This window comes from Augochlora pura, chromosome 5, assembly GCF_028453695.1.
Source record: "Augochlora pura isolate Apur16 chromosome 5, APUR_v2.2.1, whole genome shotgun sequence".
NCBI lineage: Eukaryota > Metazoa > Arthropoda > Insecta > Hymenoptera > Halictidae > Augochlora > Augochlora pura.
The window spans coordinates 2325052-2339838 of record NC_135776.1 but is presented as its reverse complement, the minus strand read 5'-3'; the positions used below and the strand labels follow the sequence as shown (position 1 = coordinate 2339838).

The 14787-nt window shown below is 43.6% G+C and overlaps 4 protein-coding genes across 7 annotated transcripts; 2 read left to right on the top strand and 2 right to left on the bottom strand.

Moving 5' to 3' along the window:
• Positions 1-734: 734 nt before the first annotated feature.
• Positions 735-8333, bottom strand: LOC144470574 (uncharacterized). 4 transcript variants are annotated; one of them, XM_078181884.1, is made up of 15 exons: positions 7936-8333; positions 7457-7544; positions 7239-7387; positions 6944-7156; positions 6831-6855; positions 5403-5559; positions 3927-3967; positions 3562-3830; positions 3262-3427; positions 2932-3200; positions 2285-2787; positions 2012-2185; positions 1790-1926; positions 1547-1703; positions 735-1464 (listed from the first exon to the last, which is right to left on the bottom strand). In XM_078181884.1, exons 1-15 carry the CDS (start codon positions 8056-8058, stop codon positions 1299-1301), a joined length of 2637 nt encoding a protein of 878 aa, XP_078038010.1. In that variant the 5' UTR covers positions 8059-8333; the 3' UTR covers positions 735-1298. The 4 variants fall into 4 exon arrangements, with proteins under 4 accessions (XP_078038010.1, XP_078038009.1, XP_078038012.1 ...); XM_078181883.1 differs by having other exon boundaries at positions 1790-1929; positions 7936-8332; XM_078181886.1 differs by having other exon boundaries at positions 2932-3179; positions 7936-8332.
• Positions 8334-9334: 1001 nt separating this feature from the next.
• On the top strand, positions 9335-10442 carry Arpc3a (Actin-related protein 2/3 complex, subunit 3A). The gene is made up of 4 exons (XM_078180990.1): positions 9335-9470; positions 9631-9804; positions 9872-10067; positions 10126-10442. The coding sequence occupies exons 1-4, from the start codon at positions 9465-9467 to the stop codon at positions 10278-10280; spliced, it is 531 nt and encodes a 176-aa protein (XP_078037116.1). The 5' UTR covers positions 9335-9464; the 3' UTR covers positions 10281-10442.
• Positions 10436-12171, bottom strand: Rpl15 (ribosomal protein L15). The gene is made up of 5 exons (XM_078180989.1): positions 12099-12171; positions 11564-11744; positions 11155-11291; positions 10970-11080; positions 10436-10765 (listed from the first exon to the last, which is right to left on the bottom strand). The coding sequence occupies exons 2-5, from the start codon at positions 11733-11735 to the stop codon at positions 10571-10573; spliced, it is 615 nt and encodes a 204-aa protein (XP_078037115.1). The 5' UTR covers positions 11736-11744; positions 12099-12171; the 3' UTR covers positions 10436-10570.
• Positions 12172-12737: 566 nt separating this feature from the next.
• Positions 12738-14650, top strand: LOC144470295 (uncharacterized). The gene is made up of 5 exons (XM_078181271.1): positions 12738-13151; positions 13310-13494; positions 13577-13948; positions 14130-14398; positions 14517-14650. Exons 1-4 carry the CDS (start codon positions 12776-12778, stop codon positions 14361-14363), a joined length of 1167 nt encoding a protein of 388 aa, XP_078037397.1. The 5' UTR covers positions 12738-12775; the 3' UTR covers positions 14364-14398; positions 14517-14650.
• The last annotated feature ends 137 nt before the right edge of the window (positions 14651-14787 follow it).

Below are 14787 nucleotides of genomic sequence, written 5' to 3'. Positions count from 1 at the left end.
CGATGACTGTCCGTGAAAAGACCTCGACACACTTTGCTTTCGACGGACTCGTTCCCTCACTCTCTCCGGTTTCTTTTCCATCTCGCCTTTCCTTGCCCGACGATCGTAGTCTCTGACTCGGCCAAGGGAAAGTGTTCCCTCCCATCGGTTATTGCTACCTGTTGTGTTCTTTCTTTCCACTTTCGGATCGTAGGTCGCGCGATCGGACGCGTCGCGATCCAAGCGTGGCCGAATCCGAGTCCGCTTCGCACAGGCATGGGTCCCATCCGACTAAACGGAAATTGCAACGAGATTGCGAAACGACAGCTACTAATATGCCATAAATTTATTTATACCGTAATAATTGTTGCTACACTAAAACGTGGTACGTGTGCTTCACGTATGAATGTAGATTTCAACGTCGCTCGATATACAATTCTTATGGAATTCAATATACAAACTCAGTCATATTCTTATTGAATATGTACGCGCGCGCGCGCGCGTCCACTTCGAATCGGGAGAGATTCGAATGTGCGTGTTGTGTAAGATGTACGTGTACATGACTCTGTGTATGCGTGTCGCGTAGTAATCGTCGATTAAAGGTACACGATAAAATTGTAAAATACGATATACCTTAACGTGCTACAAGAATATATTCATCGATGTAAACGAACGAGGATCTTGGCATTAGTTGGATGCTATTACGGCAACATACATCGTACCAACGGAATCGGAATCGCAACCAATACAGCAAATAATGTTACAATTAATAGTATTTGATTGTATAATATATTCATTCACGGTTGTACAAAAATCATCAATGTCGCGTCATCGATCAGACTATATTACGATTCGTGTAGTCGTGTCTGGCATATTGAAAAAATAAAAAATAAGAAATCAAAGTAAAAAGAAAGAAGAAAGATATCGAACGAGAATCGCGTGCCACGCGATTATTTCAGACGATAGAAGCTGCGCGCTGGTGGTCGCAACAGAGACTAGTCGCTAAATTGCGCTGCGAAGGTTGCTAAAAGTATATCCCGCTTCATGCGACGCAAACATGTCCCCCTTGTGACTGGGGCGAACGCGAGTGCGAATGCAAATTCAAAATTACAAATTGCGAATGAGAATCGGAATAGAAATAGGGATGGGTATTGGTGTAGGTGTAGGTATAGGTAATAGGTATAGGTTTTGGGTTCCTCGCGCGAACGCGTTGTACGTGCTAGAACCGAGACGAACTGAATCGAGTCGGAACGAGTCAAGTCGAAGAACCGAACCGGGTGTGATCACTCGTTACGGTAGCCCGCATTGGTTACAGAGAATCAGTATTTTCTCATGCTCGGCATGGAGGATTTGTATGGATCGAAGCGATCGTACGACGGCGCTGTTCCAGGTGCTGTCAATCCCATAGATTGAATAGGGCCGCTCTGGTAAGTCGGCGGAACAGGATGCCGCAACGTATTTCCCATGCTGCTCGAATTACTCCATCTGGAATTGATCGATCGTCCATCGTATCGGTAGGTTTTTCCTGATTCGATCTTTGCCGAATGTCTGTGCAGGGGGCGCGTACCTGTTTACGTTGTCCGACGATCTCGAACTCCAACTAGATGGTTCGTTTCGCGGATCCCGAGTGCCGCTACTAGGTACGGAATTAAATGATTTCGTGGAAGGCGGTCCCGAGTGCCAGCTGCTGGTCGTTCTATTACTCTCTACGTAGCGACTGTCACCTGCAAGGGCCCGAGATTTATTTATTCGTTTATGATTACCTGAACGCGCCAGCAAACGGGATCTTTGAGAATCGCGCGATACTCACGCGGCGTGGTCGAGCCCGTAGGTTTGAAACTCTCGCTGTAACGTGTATGGCTGTCCCTGGAACTTCTATGGGTTTCTGGTTCCGATCGACGAACTTCGCGTTCGCGCGTGTACGTAGTCGTGCTTGGTCGCTCGTATCTGCTGAAAATGATTCAGCAAAGTTCGAGCCGATTCGAATGAGGACGAAAGCGTAGCAAATGCAGCAAATCGGCAATCAAGTTACCTCTCTTTGACTTGCCGGGGATCGATCGACGATGTGGTCGTGCTGAGCGGTTCTCGGCGAACGATCACTTCCCTACCGCGAGAAACGTCGGAGAAACTTTCCGGACGACTGCTACGCGAAGTAAAGTCGCTGCTGCGCTTAAATTCCTTCTTCAATCCTATGTCTTGAGTAGATCTGAAGCAAATCGAATTTCATGGTTTTACAATGAAGGCGCTGTAGCTTCGAGCCAGACTTTGCGGATCAATATAGAAAAGGATCGATCGTATACGTTACCTGCTGGATTCGTAACGAGCAGGTGGCGACGAATCCAACCGTCTGTCGGAGACGCGATCCAGAATCTCGCCGCGGCGATCGCTGACGCGATCCGGTGTGTGTCTTCGACTGTGCTCGGTGGCTATGCGTTTTCTGTCTGGCTCCACATACATGTCTCTCGGGTCTCTTCGGTCGCTGGAGGACCGCTTTATGGAGGGCGGAGGAGGCGCGCGTCTACTCTCCTCAAGCCGCATCTGTTGCCTCTTGAGTTCGAGCCTCTCCCGTTCCAGCTTCTCCCGTTCGAGCTTTTGGCGTTCCCGCTCGAGACGAAGAAGCTCAGCCTTCTCTTGTTCGATCCTCTCCCGTTCTCGGCGAAGCTTCTCGCGTTCTCTGTCCAATCGTGCCGCCTCTTCCCTATGTCTTCGTTCGATTTCCCTTTGCCGTTCCATATCCTCCCGCCTTCTACGCTCCTCTTCGCGAAGCATTCGCTCTTTCTCACGTAATCTCTGCCTCTCTCGTTCTTCCTGAAAGCAGAGGCCCGTACTTAATAATCGCCAGCGTGCTTCGACAATATAGACCACAGTCTATAGGCGAATCGAACGAACGGGAGCTGTAAAGGAACGCAACGTATCGCTAAACAATCAATCCCGTCTCGGCGCGTTCTTTACCCTGATCTTTGCGAATGTGAGCACATCGTCGCGTCTGCGTCGCTCGCGACTACGGGATCGTGTGTGAGATCGGTGATGGTCCCACGATCGAATCCTCTTCTCGTCGCGCCGTCCTCTCTCGCTCTCTGGTTTCTTGCTGGTAGATTTGGTTGATCGCGAGTCCGATTCCTTCAAAGCTTCGTCCTTCTTCTCCAGCGTCTCCGTCTTCTTGTTTTCGCCGATCTCGCCTTTCTCGTCCAACTTTTTCGCTGCCGCACATTTAAACGTTTCTTTTAATGATGACTCGTCGACGCTCTTTTCGCCTAGAGAAACTGTGTGTCGATCACTCACTTGCTTCCGATCCCTTCTCTTCGCTCTTTTCCTTTTTCACCTCTTTCTCCTTCCGGTCGGCTGTGTCGTGATTATCCTTCAACTTCTCCTTTTCTTCCTTCTTCTCGGACTTCCCGTTGGCGGTGTCCCGTTTCCGCATGTGACTTTGCTGCGTGTCGCCTTTCGCCTTGAAACGCAAACCGAATAATCGGTGATTCGTCGACGATTCACCGGGAGGGAATCGCAACGGCGGAAACACTAGACGATGGTCTCGTTTTTTTTTTCAGTTTCGACCCCTTCCACATCGCGGCCAATACCTACCTTTTCGACGGATATCACGCGACCGTGGAGTTCCGTCTTGTGCAAATGCTGGATGCATTTCGCGGCGTCTTCGCTCGTCGACATGGTCACGTATCCGTAGCATCTTGCGCCGGGTGTCCTCGCGTTCGTAACCACTTTCGCGCCGATCACCTTTCCGTATTTCGAAAATATTTGCTTCAAGTCGGTGGCGCGTGTGCTCGACGACAATCCGGATACCCATAAGTTTCTGCTGCTCGCGTTAACGGGGCTAACTTGAGAATTTTTCTTGTCTGCGAAAACAAAAAGACGATCGTGCCGTGTCCTGACTGCCGTGGAACAATCTCCTAAAATTCTTTCGCTGAGAACACCGCTCCATGTATAGTTACCTTTATCATCCCTTTTTTGATTCTTGTTACTAGACTCCGTGCTGAAAATAACGATTGCATTCGTTACATCCAAAAAATAGTTTCAACTATCCTTAATTGTATGTACAAGAAATAATGCTTTAAAAACTATGACTTTTTCTGAGGCTTAATAGGTACCTCTGTAACTATGTTAAGCATATAAATTTGGCTAGCAACTTTTCTTGTTCTCGACAATCGTAATAACAATAGTAATGCTAATAATCGATAATTATAATAGCAGTAGTAGTGACAGTGGTGTTTGTGAATAGTGGTTGTGATAATTATGGTGATGGTAAATGGTGGTGGTGATAGTAGTTGTTATAGTAGTAGTAGTAGTAGTAGTAATAGTAGTTGTAGTGGTAATAGTAGTAGTAGTATTAGTGATAGCAGCAGCGGTAATAGCGGTAATAATAATAACGATAATGATAATAATAATAACAACAACAACAATTAACATCAACAACAACAACAGTAACGAAATACGATCAATCGCACTTTGGCGTTCACTTATATATGCATCGTTGTTACACAAAATAGCGTTACCACTTTGATTTTTTTCTTCCCGGGTTATTATTTCTCTATTACGCATTGTTTCGTTGCGTTCTGCGGATCCAGTTCTCATCTCACTCGTGTGTTAACAAAAGTATTGTCCGTGTCGGATTGTATTGCGATATCGTACTGCCGTACATCCCTCTACACAACAGATTTCCAGAAAGAGAGCATCATCGTCTCCTTGGCGATTCTTCCGGGGGGGCACTTCTTGCCGAGTTGAAACGGGTATCGACACACACGCGAGAGATAGAGTAGCGGTATCAGTATCACTATCTGTACAATATACATATATACATACATATATATATATCTGTATCTGTATCTCTGGTCACCGATAAGATTGCTTCTCGACCGCCTGCCGAGCGTAGAATTTACCTCGAGATACTAAGTACTCTTGCAATTGTGCTCGATGCAGCTGCCGTTTTGTTTGTTTTTTTTATTTTTTGTTTTTTTTTATAGGTTTTTTTTCTAAAGAACAAATATCTTCGTGATCGTAGAGCGTGTAACACCTTTGAAAAATAGTCGTTTACGAATAGGAGCGGTATATATGGGACTTGGTTTTCGTTTGATATTTTTAAGTTTGCTAGCCAATTTCTCGAATTTCTTAACATACTTTCCAGAGTTAGGAATTACAGCCTAAACGTACGAGCGGAAAGAAACTTCGTGTATGCGATTGAAAAAAATGGAATAAAGTAATCTTGCGTGCGACTTTGACGAATAATTTCATCTTGGGAATCCATCGTTCGACAGTATCTTATCCTGATGATATTCGTACTCGTATGCGCAGCCGAGGAGAGAGTGAGAGCATCGCTATCATAGAGTTGGATTCGGATGGCATTTCGTTGTCGTACCACACTGTGAACGGTTTGTTTTGTTTTTTGTTTGTTTTAGCAATGAGAGACCAACCTCTTGCTTCCGTCTCCACCGTCCTGCTTGTTCTTCGTCCCGACGTTCGCGCCTGACGAGGTCCCTTCCTTGCTGTTGGCGCCGGCTTCTGCTCTACCGCTCCCTTTAGACTCTCCCTTCTTGCTGTTCTCTTCGACTTTCTTCTTCTCTCCTCCATCTGCAGAGACAATCAAGGTACCATGGTCACTTTCTGCGAGGCCAGATTTCTTCTCCCTCCCTAACGCTCCTGCTTAGTGGCCTGCATTTCCTGCATCCACAGCATGGAACTGCGTCCGAGCCACTAACAGAGTGCACACTCAATTACGATGAAGACCGCGCGTGATCTCGCAACATCACAAATTCACTCTTCAATGGTACGTTCCACGGTGACCCTACTTTTTACCATTTCTTTTTTTTTCTCTCGATTTTACGGGACTAAAGGTTACCTTAGCAGTTAGCGGTTAGCAGTATGTCTTCACGTACACGTACACTTGTTCCGCGTACGCGACCACGAAATCGAAGCCTGACTAGACTCTCTCTCTTTCGCGAACAAAGTACTGGAAGCTGGAACGCACGGTCGGACGAGGAATCCAATCTGGGAGACAGGAAGCGATAGAAACCGGTCTCACCGAAGGAGAAGGAAGATGCGACGGTGTACGATTAGTTCCCCGATAGGTCTATACGGCTCTATGATGGTGTGACGGCAGAGTGCCGATGCCAGAAAATTTTGTACGAGTACAAGCGACCGCGTCTGCTTTCGAAGTTCCTATTGCGGTTCCTATGGCTCCTATGGTTCGAAAATATTGATTTGTCGGAGTCTCGGTGATGGGACGAACAACGTCGTAGCATTAACTATACACGGGGAAGATTCGTAGCTTGATATACACTTCAGTCTTCTTGTATCCACATAATTTGGAAGCAGAATGATCTCCAACGATGCTCTATGCGGTTAGGTAGAATTAATGTAACTGTATATCAAACTCTAGCGTTAACTAACTTATAGACTAGCGTTTATGGGAAAGATTTTGTATACATGGTCGTCGACCACGTTGCAAACACGACGACGGATGTGCGCTTCAGTCTGGATGAAACCTCGTCGACCGTCGGCCCGTCGCATTTTGTAGATAAATCGTTGCGTGCCGTCCCGCGCCATGTCCATGTGCCGAGAACGGTCGCATCGCATCCTGTACAGGTGGTGCTTATTCAGAAGTTCGAAGAACGGGCTTAAGATGAGAGCCATCGTGTGCAACTTTGTAGATGGATTTGGCACGATCGTGGTTCTGGATAGACGAGACGTATCGCTCGAAGAAAATACAGTCCCTTGATCTTGATGCCGCATTTTCGAATAACTTACTCCTCATCATAAATACAAGTATAGCTACGTCTATTCTTTTAATTCTTACTTAACTTCTAGATAACTTATGCGATTCGATGCGTTGTAACACTTACCTTTATGCCTCTCGTGAGACTCGGTCTGCAACGGAAAAATTAAGATATATTATTCAACTTACTAGATTATAGTTAAGACTCAAACTATGTAGTTGCAACAGAAATATCATCACCTCCTCGGCTAGGAGATTTTCCTCGTCTTCGCCGATAGTCAAATTAATAGAATCTTCGTTATCAATACCATTAGCTTCGACCGTCGAAGCTGAATTGGTTGGGACTTCATTCACCACTGCTGATGCTTCCGCTTCGATTTTCACCTGGACCTTGGGTTCTACTTTGCACTCTACTTCCTTGCTACTGCTGATTTGGACTTCCCCTTGAGATTCCTAATACCATGTTTGTTATATTCCTGCTACAAGTTTATCGAGTACTCCATAAAATTCTTAAAAGTACATGTTTCTCTATTACCTCCAACTTCGGTGGAGTCAACTCTTTCTCAAGGGCAAGCTTTACTTCTGTCTTCACCTTTGCCTCAGAAATATCAGGCACATCCGTAACATCTTCTTTTTGAATTTCTATGACTTCTGTTGCCTCATCTGGATTCGTTGTACCGGTCACTGAAAATTAAAACAATAAATGTTAGCATAAGCTCCATAATGACATCATGCTTTCTATTGGATACTAACCACTATTCTTTCTTGGAGTGACTTTGCATACACCGCCACAAGGTACAATGAGATATTCATCAGGATTTTTTCCTTCGTCAGATATGGACTATACACATAAAAATACCATAACAGTGTTATTAAAACAGTTTCACACAAGTTCCATTGATTGTTCTAAAGAAGATAATTACACAACGAATTAAATTTTCATTGATCCGACATAAATAAATAGCCTTACACGAAAGAAAAGTAAATTAACTCGCGTCTGTTTCATCGATAATGATAAAACAATGGATTTTCTGAAAGAATGTTAAAAGCTGCGATAAACAATCATCGGAACACTAATTAAGCTCGCCTCGTTTCTAGTACGAATGCTAACTGTTAGCAACGTACTACCAATTTTCATTGATTTCTTAATAGGGTTAAAATGGCGACAAAACAGTAAAAGGCATTACAAACGAATAGCTTGAGAGAGAATCGCAAAAAGTGTGAAAGCCTACCTTGGAAAGACGCTCTAGAAGCGCCGCTTTATTTCCGCTTTTATCAAGTCCTCGTCGTTCGAGCTCCGTTTTCAGATCTATTACACGGAGTTCGGTCAACTTTTTCCCTTCTATATCGGCCATTATTCTTCGGTAAAAAGTGTCCAACACAATGCGAGATTAAGCTGCGAGACTTAACACTCCCGTGTATACGAGAATATCAGTATACTCTTGCTCATACGCGCGATGTAGTTTTAAAGTTACAATATCAATACAGTAAAATTGGAAAACTCCTCCGAAATCCCGAAAGCGAGGATACTACAACACGCTACGAAATAAACTATCCATCGCCGTCACCATCGAACGGAAATGACCGGAAGTAATTCCCGCACCAAATGAATAGTCTACCAACCCAAGAGTCGCACAGACGCTACTGAAACGCTCCCTCCTATGTCGCGCTTAGCAAACCATCTCTCGACGTTACTTTCCATCCTTACCATTCCATCGCACACCCAAAATTTGCGTAGAATGTTGTGCCTTCTCATTCGCTCGGTGCTACCTCTCTATATTTGTAGAGCCAATCACAGCAAAGATATACTTCCCCCAATCACCACGGCGTCAAACAGTGCGGTCTGAAGTGCACGATGTTGAGAAGGTATTTCGTTATTTGTAAATCCCTAGGATCACTTCCGTTACGTTATTGTACAGTGATGTACACAATACATACATGTATACGTAATATGTCGAAATTTTTATATGCACGTAAAAGGAATTTTACATTTTAAAATCAACAGTAACGTACGCCAGAAGTCATATCATTCAAATATAAATACGTAATTACATAAATGTAATTGAAAATTAATTACGATTGAATTACTACACATCTATTTAATATATATGCAATACATGCGCATGCATGCGCCCACTAAAATTGCGTAGATTAGAATTTTGAAACAGAAATTTATAATAAAAAGTCAGAATTCTAATATTGAAATTTAATAAGCCAAAAACGATTCGATCTTTGTTATTTCTTTATATTCTCTGTTATTGTACATAATAAAATTAGATGCAAATTAAGAATTTTCAGCGTTACAGATAGGGAAAACTTGTGTTTATGTACTTGAAAGAATATGAATGAAAGAAGGATGTATACTGTATCAAATATATGTTTAAGGTAAATTTAGGGTACGTGCAGCATACAAACACTGTAACTTATACAAGGATACATTAGTGACAGGGGCGATGCTTGTGACAGAAGCTTTTCTCAGCCTCAGTACAGCGCCAATGGCAAAATGCTCAAACTGTTAGCCAAAATCGACTGCCGATAACTTTGTCTAACAGTTTCAGCGTTTTACCAGTTACTAATTGGCGCTGTACGAACTCTAAACGAAGCTTCTTGATTCGTGTATACATTGCACACAGTAATTTGTCGCATCTATGCACTGTGTATGTACCCGAGTACTCAAATGCGGTGAATTACATTTTTCTAACGAAATACGTGTTCAAATTTATTAAAATATATCATTGTCCTTAGAAACTGATTCATTGCTATGCCTGTAAGTACTTAAATTTTATGAATGTTACTATTATTCAAAGAAAAATAGATGTGGTTGGTTAGGGCGTTCCCTTAACGCTGTGTGCATAACGAACTGTCAAACTTGAAAAGAAATAGCTTTTATAAATACGTACGACTATTATGGCAAATTTTTGTTATAGGCATATCATTCCAGTTTTATAGAAAACAATGGAAACATTGGTAACATGGCGCTTTTGCCGATCCGAACCCATTTTAGGGGTCCAGCACCACCTTTTTCCAAAGATTTAGATATAATCGATGAAGCATTGTATTTCTTCAAAGCAAATGTATTTTTTCGAACATACGAAATCAAGGTAAATAGAGTAACCTACACATTATACTTCGATTGATTCCCAAAGTGTGTATTATACGATTTTGCAGAGCGATGCTGATAGAGTTTTAATTTACATCACATTGTACATAACCGAATGCCTGAAAAGGTTGCAGAAATGCGCAACCCAGGCTCAAGCCGCAAACGAAATGCACTCTCTAGCTAAATCAAAATTCGATATTCCTGGCGATCCTGGATTTCCTTTGAATTCTGTGTATGCTAAGCCAAGCAATCCTATGGAAGCAGGTAAACTTTGTATTTATATTCAAAATACGCGGCGACTATTGTATGCCAATTGTTGCAGACACTATGAGACAGTATTTACAACAAATAAGACAGGAAACCGGTGTCAGACTGGTGGAAAAAGTGTACGGAGAGGATGGCAAACCTAGTAAGTGGTGGCTGTGTTTTGCTAAGAAGAAGTTCATGGATAAGTCATTATCAGGACCTGGTCAATAAATTAAAAAGAAAAAGTCATTGAACGTGATTATAAAATTCATACAATGTATAAATACAAAAACATCATGCAGAGATTGCAGTTTTAATGTTTTATTAATTTTATCGTTCTTCGTTATATTTGTAATAAACTAAAGAGAATAAAAAACATAATGATGTTCAGGATGATTCGTACGGAAGAGATGTTTATTTCGTACAGGATATAACATAATATCGACATAAAGTTCTGTATTATATCAATAAAATGATTTATCTTGTCCATACAAATATTAACAGTGTGAATATCAAATTGTCTACCGCTTCCTGCGTAGTGACAACGAGTTCCGTCTCAACCATGCCGCTTTACGCGAACCACCAATAGTCTGCGAGTAACGATGTCCCTTGCCCAAACCTCGCGAACTTCTGCCAGCCGAAGTCTTTCCACGAAGTTCACGGTGTTTGTGAACAGCATCACATATCCAATTGATCTTTGGATCATTACGAACTTCCTAAAATATAGACAAACATTGCGAATTTAGCAAGGCGCCGTTTCAGCAACGATCATTATAGTTTTTTTAACACATTTTGAGATTCAGACATCCAAGGAAGATAATAAAATCATTGATTTTCAATTACATCAATTACAGTATCATCATTTTAAAGACGAACTTCTTTTGTAGAACGAGTAGAGATGGAAAAGTTATGATTCGTACCTTATGTGCAGGGTCAACTAAAATCACTTCGTAATACATGTATGTGGAATCCTGGGCAACCCAGTAGCTATTCAACACACGTAAACCTCCGCAGCGTCGGCCTACACGTTCCTGTAAACGATGGTTAAGTTAAGCATCATTTATTCAAGCCGATGAAGCATTGAATACTTAGATGCAATACTTACTTCCGCGACAGACTGTAACTTCCGGGTAGGTTTCAGTTGGTTTACACCATGGCTTTTGGGTTTGCCATATGTTGCTCCCTTGGGTACGGGGCGCTTACGACCTCCTCTCCTTACTCGAATTCTAAATATGACGAAACCTGTGCGTAAGAAATTACTACATTCAATTATTTTTTCATGTTAGCGAAAGCGTGTGAATGCTCGCACGAATAATAAGGCGTTCTCAGAAGGACGTATACGTTTATCACCATAAAACTGTAAGAGTGGTGCATGATACGATTCATCATATAAATATAAAGCATACAAAGTAATCAAATTGGCGTTCGACATGAGAATTACGAATTGAGAAGGGCAAAGTGAAGATTATGTTTACAAGGAGACAGAAATGGGTTTTGTTAATTATCGTTCGTACCTTGCTTGGCTTTGTAGCCCAAACGGCGAGCTTTGTCGGGTCTGGAAGGCCTCGGGGCGCGATGCATTTTAGTCAACTGACGGTACTGCCAGCATCGTATTCGTAGTAAGAAGCGGAGCATATCGCTCTGCTTCTTACGATAGAGTTCTTGCATATACTTGTATGCACCCATGGCGGATCCCTGAAAAATAAGATAAGTTGGTTAAAATACATATTGTTACATAGCGGAATATGCACGCAAAAGATGTAACTACGGATCGAAACTTCAATAAATAATCAAACAAGTTATATAGAATTAGCTAACAAATTTTCGATATTGTTCGCATGAAAGTAACGGGGCGTGCAAACGAATGAAATTCGTATAGTGGTTAAGTTGAACATAAACAGCAATTGGAATGTTGGAACTTGAATAATATTAAAAAATTATAAGAACATTTTATACGAATGGGCCCGATGAATAATCTTCTCTGCACGAGGCTCAGAAAAAAACGTGGATGCAGAGGATATTAAGCGATTTCCAACACGAACCACTCACCCTTCACAACTGGAACAACAGGAAAGAGCTTCGGTTCGACGTGCGGCGAGCGGCACGCACGCATCGGGGCATTGAACGGATAGACTCGTAGAAAGGTAATTCGACGGCGACAATCGCTGATCAAGGCGCCACCTGCACGAGATTCGTACAACGTGCTTACATGGTCGATAAAGTGGCATCTATGCAGATTATTCAGTTAGAAGTTTATTCGAGTGATCTCTCTATCGTTTGTACCATATTTTGTGGCCGATCGGGGATAATCAAATTCAAATGAGAAAATTCGAAACTCGAATAGATCGCAACTATCGATAAGTCGACGAGAATTCGCGAGCCTGTTCGCTAATTTGAAAATGAAGAAGATGGCTTGTTCGGTCATGAATCCTTGTAGAAAATGTGGACGGTTGTCTCTAATCGATCGTAAGATTATTAATTGAACAGCTTGTAAAAATAAATTGGATCGATGGGTCGGACAGATTTGAAAATTGATAGCGAAAGCGGGAACGGCAACGGTAGACACAGAGCGAGACAGCGAGAAACCATGAGCGAGAAGGGAAAGGTCTCGCGATGTTCTACAGGTATTATCGAGCGACCCGGTGACCTCTCGTCGAGCAATTGATTATTTTAGGAGAGGCAGTTGGAATATGCCATTTGCAGGAAGACCGAGCAGGTAGTCCGCTATGGGTAGTCGTTCGGACAGCATAAAGGATCCGATCTATTATCCTTCGATGCAGGAGGTCACGGCAACGACGGAAGCGTCGGGGATGACAACGGCGACGGCAGCGGAAACAACGTCGGTGACGGCGACGGAGGGTAGCGAGAGAAGCAGAGGATCCGCGGGAAGCCAAGATCTGGGTCTCGAGGAAGGCAATTCGTTGAAAGTACCGAGAAAATTTATCACGAATTGGCGACAGGCTTGCGATCGCACACGCGACAAGACCAAGGATTTGTTGAAAAGATGGCGAACGGTATCGAGCAACGTGGACGAGGCGGTAGTTGGGCCACCGATTCCTAATAAGCAATTGGATCATCCTGGCTGGAGCGTACACGTTTGGAGTAAGCCGTCCTAAATTCCGAACCATCTATGTATAACGCACGTGATAACGCACGCTTGTAAAAAAGATACATGGGACATAAAACGTAGACGATAGGCAATAGGCACGCACGCGTTTTCGTTGAGACCGATGTTTCATCTAGATTTCGTCTCGAAACAGCTACCTGGGTGAGCAGATTTCCAAGCGACGAGAATCTGGCGGCGATAGAAGAGTTTGCCGCCAAAGGAAATATAAAGGACCTGGCGGCTATTCAACGGGACAAATTCAGTCACTTTTTCACATATTTGTTGGACCACGACAACGACGGTTTCGTGAACAGAAAAGACTTTCGTATGCTCTCGGAGGTATTTAAACGATAAGAAAATTGCTGGTATTGTGCCGGCGACGATCGAACCGGGTCCACTGACGTTTACCACTTTTGCGAAGCGACTGAGAAGATTCGCGGATTGGTCTTGGAACGGGCCGGAGTACTTGCGACTAATGGAAGCAGAGCAGGGTTTGGCCGAGCTGATTCTTCAAGAGAAACACTACAACGCGAGCGAGGATGGCAAGAAGATCAGTTTGGACGAGTGGCTGCGTTGGTGGGCTAAAGTCGTCGCTCCGGCTGGCGGCACCTCTTACAACGACATTCCGTTTTGGCTAAAAATTCTGCCGAGAATATTTTTCCTCGCCATCAACAGCTCGTCGAGTGGAATCATTACGAAGACAGAGCTCGGCTCGTTCTACGGATCCGTTGTCGGCCTCGACTCGAACAGAATCGCCAAGTGTCTGGATATCGCGTACAGTTCCATGACATCGGTAAACGCCCTGGATCATATTTTATTTATTGCCGTTTATTTCTATCTGTATTTGTATTTGCATTTGTATACGGTACGATTAGACGGTCACGACGCCTGCGACAGATACAATACGACGCTGACTGTAAACTGTAGACGAAGAAACGCTCGAAATAGAAGAGAACACTTTGTTCCGTTCGCAGAACGGAGATCATCCTCTGGGTTGGTCGCAGTACCAGCTCGTGTTCGCCAATTTTCTGTTCGGTCGAGGTCCATTCGGTCCTGGAGAACATTTCCTCGGCTTGACGGACTCCTGCATAATCCGAGGCAATAACGCGCCGTTCCCAATCGATTACGCCGCAATGAACACGCCTAAGGACAAGCTGGAAGTGTACAGTCCGCACTGCAGAAGCGCGCGGCGCAGCGTCGTCGTCTGACTTGAAACTAACGATACTTAAAAATATGTGTGCAGGTACGTATCGCGTACGCACAGTTATTAGTTATACGAAGGCAGTGGTTGCGGTGACGATCACGGTTACGATTACGGTTACAATTACGCTCACTGTATTGAACTTATAATCTGCACTTAGGAATAAAGGCGTCCTAGCTCCTGTCGTCTTGGACGTTCGAAGCTCGATACGCGGCAGACCTTCGTCCAGCGGCCTAGTACACCCGCATACGTTCCTCAGCAACGAACATGACAGAAAAGAAGATTTATAATAGATCTCGCTTAGAAAAAAAGATGTCCATCGTCACGGTGTTGTTTCGTTTCTATTTCCTGTGTCGCGAACCATCTCAAAATACCGATTGCAACCTCTGTCAGAACGACGATGGCCGTTCGCTTGTTGCTTTCGGTTGCGA

Excerpts from the sequence above, each read along its gene's own strand:
- LOC144470574 (XM_078181883.1), bottom strand. The coding sequence starts at position 8,058 with ATGGCCGATATAGAAGGGAAAAAGTTGACCGAACTCCGTGTAATAGAT. Across the intron at positions 6,856-6,943 it reads AAAATCTCCTAGCCGAGGAG|ACCGAGTCTCACGAGAGGCA; the intron begins GTGATGATATTT and ends TTTCCGTTGCAG. Across the intron at positions 3,968-5,402 it reads GGTGGAGACGGAAGCAAGAG|CACGGAGTCTAGTAACAAGA; the intron begins GTTGGTCTCTCA and ends CGTTATTTTCAG.
- Arpc3a (XM_078180990.1), top strand. Across the intron at positions 9,805-9,871 it reads TTCGAACATACGAAATCAAG|AGCGATGCTGATAGAGTTTT; the intron begins GTAAATAGAGTA and ends ACGATTTTGCAG. Across the intron at positions 10,068-10,125 it reads AAGCAATCCTATGGAAGCAG|ACACTATGAGACAGTATTTA; the intron begins GTAAACTTTGTA and ends CAATTGTTGCAG.
- Rpl15 (XM_078180989.1), bottom strand. The coding sequence starts at position 11,735 with ATGGGTGCATACAAGTATATGCAAGAACTCTATCGTAAGAAGCAGAGC. Across the intron at positions 11,081-11,154 it reads AGTTACAGTCTGTCGCGGAA|GAACGTGTAGGCCGACGCTG; the intron begins GTAAGTATTGCA and ends CATCGTTTACAG. Across the intron at positions 10,766-10,969 it reads TAGTTGACCCTGCACATAAG|GAAGTTCGTAATGATCCAAA; the intron begins GTACGAATCATA and ends TCTATATTTTAG.
- LOC144470295 (XM_078181271.1), top strand. The coding sequence starts at position 12,776 with ATGGGTAGTCGTTCGGACAGCATAAAGGATCCGATCTATTATCCTTCG. Across the intron at positions 13,495-13,576 it reads ACTTTCGTATGCTCTCGGAG|CGACTGAGAAGATTCGCGGA; the intron begins GTATTTAAACGA and ends ACTTTTGCGAAG. Across the intron at positions 13,949-14,129 it reads CGTACAGTTCCATGACATCG|AACGGAGATCATCCTCTGGG; the intron begins GTAAACGCCCTG and ends TTCCGTTCGCAG.